Genomic DNA, 8,272 nt, shown 5'->3' on the forward strand with positions numbered 1-8,272 from the left:
AATCACATATGATTTGCATCATCTGTGTTGTAAGGTCAAAACAAAATGGTTTTAATATTGTAAACCTGTTGCAAATGATTTTCAACCCACATTACATGTGCTGAAAAATGTCATGCATGCAAACATTAATTGCTAACTATATTTTTGTGCTTTAGGGTTAACGTTCTATTGGTAATCAGAGCTTTGGTTATCTGCATCATAAGATTTTATAAACTCCACTGAAAGCATTATAGCCCAACAACCTCAGATCAATATGGCCAAGGGCACTCATGTGTATGCTTGCTGGTGGTGTTGTTTTACATGGGATTTCCCCCTCAATGGAAGAAATAAAGAAAAGAAAGCAAACAGGCACTTTTCATAACCCAAATATTAATCTTTCTTACACTTTGGAACTTTGAATATGTTAAGCATCAGCATAAAAAACACACATGCATTCAGCATTTCTCTTTTTATTAAGGAAGAAACAAATTGTGATTGCATAACTGAGAACTCTTCTCCAATGTTCACATTGATCTGAATCATGATGCTTAAACACTAGCAGAAAAGCACAGAACCATACACATACATGTATGCACACACATTCTGGTAAGGTACAATGTAAATTAGGAATTCAAATTAGGAAATTGGAACAGTTTTCTTTCTAAGAAAGACCTTGAGCTATCATAAGGCCATATTTAAATAATCAATTTACTTTATGACTTTATGAACTGAAGATCCAATAAAGTGCTTTAATACACTGAGTTAATAATATTATATGAGTAGATTTACTTTTAGACTTGAGTGATGTGTTAGCAGAATTATCATGCTATGTTATTATTCACCTAATCTTAAAAAAGTGCATTATCAATACAATGTATTATTTTATTATTAGGTGCACCAGTGCAGTTAGGTGGTACTGAGTACAGGAGCAAAAAGATATCTGGATTGACTTCTGCAGTCGAGAGAGACATTGTGGCTAGCTGGTCTGCAAGTGACTAAATATGCATGAATACATGTTAAGTATATATTAAGGGTCTAATCAAGTACCGGTACACAAGAATAAATATATAATTGTGAAGGAATGCTAACAGTAGTGGACAATTTCTTTATCAATATAATCATCAGTAGTAACTTATATCGAAAATTGTTAGTCACACCCAGCAATAATTAAACATCTGAGGATCACCACATATCTACCAAAACAGGGAATATTAAAAGATGCAATATGCATCAACAACAAGCTCTTAATATGACACAACTTCTAAATCAAGGTTGTTAAAGAGACTATTTTTAACTTGACTATTGTCATACATAGTTATCACATATACTATGTGATGTGACACTGAGCCAGAGAGGCACTTCTGTTTCAAAAAGCCAAAATTATGCAACAAAAGAACTACAATAGTATAAAAACATACACATTTACTAAGATTAAGCGTAATAGAACATTTACACCTGAGCTCATTCTTACAGAAGTAAACTGCTGCTGTGTTGTCCATATTAAAGTATTTTTAGCACCATGGTGCTTGAACTTATGAACTTTATCAAATAATAAACAATTACTACAATTCTCCTTTGCATTTGAGCTTGAGAATCTCTGCAGCAAGCACTTCAGCATCCTTTAGCTCAGGGAACATTCCCATGACTTTGTCCACATCATATGGGTTAAAAATTGCCTTCAGTTTCTTCCTGGCCTCTTCTCGCTGAGTCTGGCTGTTACCATACAACTCTGCAGGTCTGTGGAGGCCAGCGCCATGAAGAGGGTCTGGTAAGCTATAAGCTGTCCGAGTTTGTTGGAGCCAGAGTGTGTCAGACCATGCCTTTTGCTGGCTTGGGTGGAAGCCATCTGGGTGGACGAAGTTTGGTAGGCTGTAGTGCATGGGACTGAGCCTACGGTACGGTAGCATGCTATAGCCAAAGGAGTTGCTCTGGGTGAGAGGGCTGCTGTGCTGATGGAGCCCAGCTGGTACGGCTGGATCAGAAGAGTAATTGCAGAGATAAGATGCATCCTGTTGGTCATAAGAAAGGGTGCTCGGATTCCTGAAATGGACCCTGTACCCAGAGTCTTCAAAGCCTGATGTGTCTGAAAACTGACTGTCAAAGGAGTCAAGGCCGGAGTCTGAACTAAACTGAGAAGAGTTAGTGAGGAACAGAGAGTGCAGACTGTGGTGGTCCAGAGGGGCATTGTGGCTAGCTGGGTTTGAGGCATGCTTCTTGCCCGAATTAAGGTCATCCCAGTGGTTGAGCATGCTGTTGCTCAGCTGGCTCCTTGGGAGACAACCATTGGGCTCCAAGGTCAGCTTGTGCTCCAGCTCCAGCTCCAGGGAAGGAGAGGCACAGGCAAAGCCAGGCTCACAGCGGTATGTCCCTCTGCGAGACCCCACTACCCCTCCACCATTTTCTGAACAGGCATGAACAGGGCTGGACAGCCTTGCATTGTCTCTCAGTTCATCAGCTAGAGAGCGCTGGGACTGGTTTGTGCGCTCTGGGTGGTAGTACTTACATTTAATTCCATAGGTGCATTTTTTCCCTAAAGGCAGAAATATGTCTAGTTGAGTGATCATATTTAGAAGTTCACAGCATGCCTTAAAACTAACTACAAATTAGCTAATGATATTAATTACTGTTACTTTCTATGACATTTACAGTACAAATATCTGTGACATTTACAGAAAAATTAAGTATGGAGAAAATAGAATATCTGTAATATCCAAGAAGAAGTGTGTACCATAAGGACAGAGCTGGCGTTTGTGGTCTGGTAGTAGAGGTTTCTTTCTAAGGAAATTATCTAAGTTTGGGCCATGGCGACCAAGAGGGTCCTCTGGTGGCATGAACCTATGGAAGGAGATGAGAAATCAGAAAAGAAAGTTTTTCACAAATATGAAATTTAAATCAAAATAATTTTTTAAAGATCTGTAACACATACTTGTCATTAACAAAGGAGTACATGAGAAGCCCTTCTTCGATTAAACGTTTCCATTCAGGGCGTTCAGCCTGAAGATCACGGTACGTGTCATTGGACACGATGATGCCTTCCAGTTCATGAGCAAGTTTGACAATGAAGCGATCGTCATAGCACACCACTCGTTTGCCTCCCACCCGCCGTGAGGGTGTGAATACGACAATCTTCTTCCTCTCCAGCTCTTCCAGAATGGGCTGATCTGGAATCAAACATGAGCATGAGCAGCTGCTCTGAATATGTAAGATTCAAAATTCAGTCCTGTATTCCACATCATATTATGGGGCAACATTCAGTTGTTGTACCCCTCCTCTGTGTTGTATGAATGCAACAATAATTTGAATATAATAGGAACCAAAAGAAAATAACAAGAGGCAGGAAATAAAAGAGTTTCACACACAAACTCCAAACAGAACTATGCAATGCTTATACAATAGCCAGAGGCACACAGAAAAAAAAATAGATAAGAAACACAACGTAGTGACATCACAGCTTGTCATGCAACCTGGCTATGAAAGTCTTTCTCAGGATTGCTTTATTCTTACTGTCATGCTTCATTGTCATAGTTAATTAGCAGTTAACACCATTGCTTTTATTTCTTGTTAATGTGAGGTCTCAGTTAAGCAGTTTGTGTCTTTATCATCAACATTAATGCACCTGGCAAATGCTCTGCGGACTAGTTGGAGCTATATGGAGCAGCATGTGGGGCATTCAACTGAACTATATTAATAACTCAATACATCAGTACAGTGCACATTAGAGAATAATCACTAGTTGCTAAACTCTCTGAATTAAAACTTGGTCGCATTTGCTAGCTGACTTATATTTTGCATATTGTTTTTACTAGTAAAACAATTTTCACATCAGACCAGCATTGATGTATGGTAGTAATGTCATATAGCAATAGCAAAGAGTAATGATCAAATCAATTTGGTTTTCATATTCATTTATACTTATTAGAATTTGTATGCTATCAGTCAGAAGTCTTTATTCTACAGTACCTTTGAAGAAGGAAGGCCATTTATAGAAGTCCCTTTGTGGCCATTCTTGAGAAGTACACACAAATGAAAGGACTCTATGTGTTATGTTTCAAGGAAGAGATGAGTTAGGTATCTATCATGCGAAAAAAAAAAAATCTGACTTGAGTGTTTGTCTTGGCCTGCATTTAGGCAGGCAGTCAACATGAATACCAACATACCAGTTCCGGAATGATTTAACATCTATTCATACACATTACAGATAAAGCATTTCTGAGAGTTCCTGTGTCAGTTATGTCACATAACTCCACAACAGGTCTCCACAACAGTTTCTGTTTCATCTATCTGGAAAGTGCTGGAAAGAGCCAGTTCTCTTTTATTACTTTAACAAAAGAGTACAAAACAATATGTTTCCAATCAGTTTACTCAAGACTTGACAAACAGATGTTCAAAGCAGAAACACCTCTGAGGTCATGTGGCACATTCTTTACAACTGGAAGCAGCCACACCTAGATCTTGACTGGAAGCAGATTAAAGATTCACAATGAAACTGGTTGGGGGTGACAAAGGATGAAAAATATACTTTTGAACTTCCTGGTGGGGAATTCCCAGAGTGGCTTTAAGTGAGGTTTTGTTCCTGATTAGTCAGATTGATTTTGCAATTAAATCAGCATCTTCATAAGATTATTAAAAAAAGCAACTACTTTGGAACCAAGACACATAGAAAAATCCTTTGGTCTCAAAGTATTCATGCCTGTTTTTATGTCTTTTGTGTATGTTCTTAAAAAAACAAATATAACACTATAAAAGGAGCTACTTGAAATACAAACCTAATTAATTCCAAGTCAGAGTAAACAAGAGTATCAAAACATGTTCCACCAATAAAAAGAGGTTTATGTGTGCTAATCATTAATGGTGTAAGCATTTGGCTTAATAAAACATGATAGATAAATAGTTCAGTATAGATACAGAATGTAATGATTAGTTATCTTTCTGACAAGCAATATTATGAAATCAGACTACAGGATTTAACACATTCAAGTATTAGCACCATATTAAGCCCTTTTCCTACTACTCACAAATATGTACAAATGCTTATGCTTCATGTTGAGTGTCAGTTTTGACACAGCCTAAATGAATGACATACTTTTACATAAAAATGCCAATGTGTGATACATGTCAAATTTTGGATAATGTAATTATACATTGACTAAAATACACTGAATCTTTGGTAATTTTATTGTTGTGTCATGATGCCCTTATCAACCACTTAGTGCTTGTGAGTGCTTATTTGTATAGATGGCTCTTGAGTGAATCATTTTTTTAACAGTATATGGGAGTGTTCTTACCTGAAATGGGGACATCAGGCCTTGGTTGTTCTTTACGCCAGGAGGGCACAAACACAGTGATCTTCCTGTGTCCTCTCTCAAGGAAGTAGTTCACTGCCAACTCAATTCCTCGGCATGAGAAAACTTCCTTGTTCCCATGACTTTATGAAGGAGAGAGAGAGAGAGATAGAAAGACAGAAAGAGAAAAAGAGACAGAGAGAGAGAGAGAGAGAGAGAGAGAGAGAGAGGAAGAGATGGATGAGTATCAGTGTTTAAGAGAGGAAGCACATTCAAAGCAAACCTTTGTACTGTGCTAATGTCACTATTTCAGTGTATTGCCAAACACCTGCCCATGTGGTTTTCAGACAGGACTTTTTAAGAGAGCAAGCTGAAACATGACATGATTTGTGTAATTCCTAAATATTACAAAACATGGAATGTGGGCACTAAAATGTTAAAGAAGTTGCCAGTGATTTATCTGAAACCAGTATACATAAAGGTGGCACATGATACAATTCTTATGTCTTCCACAAAGGAATGTAATGATTAATTATAATTATTACAACATTATTACTGCCTTTTAATGACAATGCATTGTCTGTGTGTACCAGCAATAGGGCAATCAGACTTTGCCACAAATGAAAATGAGTAAAAATTCATAAATTAATAAATAAATAGTTTTGTTAATATAATTGAAATACTACTTAACCTTTCAATTATAAATTCAATTTAATGTTCATATTTAAAATAACAATGGAAACCTTTATACTGAAGTATTTTATGATAAAATTACAAGGCTCCTTAAATTTTGGGATATCATGTTAGGTCAGTAGTGTGCTAAATACTTATGCATGTTACTCTTGCCACAGGAAAAGGGTATGACTACACCTGAATAGATCATGTGCATCTTATTTGCATAGTTCACTTGATTTCAAAGCAGACAATAAAAATGAGAAATGATGACCTGTTGAAAGTATGAGACTGAATGTATAAAGAGCAGTTATGTGCTATGAATGTTCAGGCTCTCAGGTCTGTCACATTTCTAGAAGGAACAGTGGACAGAGAAATGGGGGAAAAAATCTTGGTCTACTAGCTGATTAAGGTGGATAACTCTCTAAAAGTATCTACTTTTATGTGTTATTAATAACATGAATTCTTGGTTTTTTTTTCTTCTTCAAATTCTTTATGAAGATGACTGAGTTTCTCTTGAAAAAGAGGTGCTTATTCTCAAGGACTTGACTGATTCATAAAGAATTGCATTAATCAACTAATTTACACTATGTGCTTACCTCATGGCCACATTACTTCCATCAATCACAATGGGTTTCAGTTCACTGTTTGTTTCAGCCATGTCCTCCTGTGCAGAGTGCCAAGTATCCCGAGGAGTCTCCTTGCTCCTGGTAGAACCTCCCCACCAGTGGACCTGAGGAGAGCCACCCTCTTCAGCCTCCTGATTAGCTGTGGGTGAGGCCCTGGCTCCGGTGCGAACCAACTCTCCCAGCACTGTGTTTGTGTCTGTTCCCAAGCCCAGCTTCAAGAGCGCTGCCTGCACCTCCTGTGGAGAGTAGCCAAGCTTTCGGAAGAAGTCCACCCTCAGCTGGAGCTCCGAGGTGTGATGTTGGCAAGTTGGCTGCATTCTGTAGTGTGGCGTTGAGTTAGGTGCAGTAGTATATCAAGAGAGTTCTGACTTCAGCATTACTATCTATTTTAATGTTGGTCAAGAAAATGTTGGACACAAGGATGAACAGCATAATGTCAGTATAGTATAGAACTTAAACAAAAGCCAGCACAAGAAAAACTAAACATATTTTTCTGTATTGTAAAAGCAACTACATTGTGCAAGCAACAGTCTGAAATGATGCTTGAATTCTTACTGTATATTTGTTTTTCTATTTTTTAAATAAAGTTCAGTAGTTTTTATATCCTATTCAAAACACAATTTATGTAATACGCTAAACTCCAATAACAAGACATAAGATCGTTCCCGGGGAATGGTTTAACAGCACACGACAGTGGATATTCGTGAAAGTGAATCAAAATCACAAATGCAAATTTACTATAGGTATACAGGTTTAATGACTGGAGGTTTACTAACTGCTGCTGCTTTTAGTGGCCTGCGTCTAAAACCGGATGTAGAAAACAGCCACGTACTGCCATGAAAAAAACTGACAGTAGCAGCTGACTGCTCCCCTGTGGATTAGCCTAATACAAAGATAACTAGTAAATTGACCAAGTAAGAATACAATGAAGGAACACGTACATACACATCAAAGTGAAGTGAATAACGACTAACGCTACAGAAATGGACTATACAGAAAGTCCGAAGCTAAGTTTAAATTAAGCCCTACCTTGTCGTTTAACTAATGAAGCCACCATTTTCAGTCTGTTTCTTGATGAATCGTCTGAAACATTTCTAATCACAAGGCTGAACAAAGTCGGATTTATGAAAAAAATAATGGGAGGACTCTAGTTCTCCATTCGACATTCCCACCTATCCGCTTCCTGGTTAAGAATTTTTTTTTTTTTTTTTTTTTTTTTTTTTTTACCACAACCTGTTTGTCCGCATGCAAGTAGAGGTTGGGATTTACCTGTGTTACCTGACACCTCAGTGTGAAGTTGAAAGTCAAATACAGGTTTTTTTTGTTTTTTGTTTTTTGTTTTTTGTTTTTTGCACTTAAAACCTATTAACACCCCAAAATGGTTTGTAGGTAAGACTAATCTATTTATACATTTTGAGCTATTGAGTGGGTCTGTTGGAATCAGTATGTGCTCAGTAATTGCTGTAGCTGTGTGGCTATTCTGCAGCGGTGAATATGTGTGAGGTTACTAATGTACACTGCTCACAGGGTAACAGGTTAAAGGCATGTACTGTGAAGTTCCGGATGCTGGAGAAACTAATCAATGGAAGTTGCCAACCCACTACCCTTCTGAGGTCTAGTGTCAGTGGTCCCAGGTGTCTCCTGGACGGATATTACTGCTGGACAATGAGCTAAAGCAAACAGAGATGAGTTTGTTCACTGACATCCACT

At 37.8% G+C, this 8,272-nt stretch overlaps 1 protein-coding gene across 1 annotated transcript; it reads right to left on the reverse strand.

The window, feature by feature from the left end:
- Positions 1–433: 433 nt before the first annotated feature.
- On the reverse strand, positions 434–7,697 carry LOC113578064 (ribonuclease ZC3H12A). Its single transcript, XM_027011060.2, has 6 exons — positions 7,592–7,697; positions 6,533–6,945; positions 5,265–5,404; positions 2,906–3,140; positions 2,708–2,814; positions 434–2,509 (listed from the first exon to the last, which is right to left on the reverse strand). Exons 2-6 carry the CDS (start codon positions 6,877–6,879, stop codon positions 1,542–1,544), a joined length of 1,797 nt encoding a protein of 598 aa, XP_026866861.2. The 5' UTR covers positions 6,880–6,945; positions 7,592–7,697; the 3' UTR covers positions 434–1,541.
- Positions 7,698–8,272: the final 575 nt, after the last annotated feature.

Source organism: Electrophorus electricus, chromosome 10 (genome assembly GCF_013358815.1).
Source record: "Electrophorus electricus isolate fEleEle1 chromosome 10, fEleEle1.pri, whole genome shotgun sequence".
NCBI classification, from domain to species: Eukaryota; Metazoa; Chordata; class Actinopteri; order Gymnotiformes; family Gymnotidae; genus Electrophorus; species Electrophorus electricus.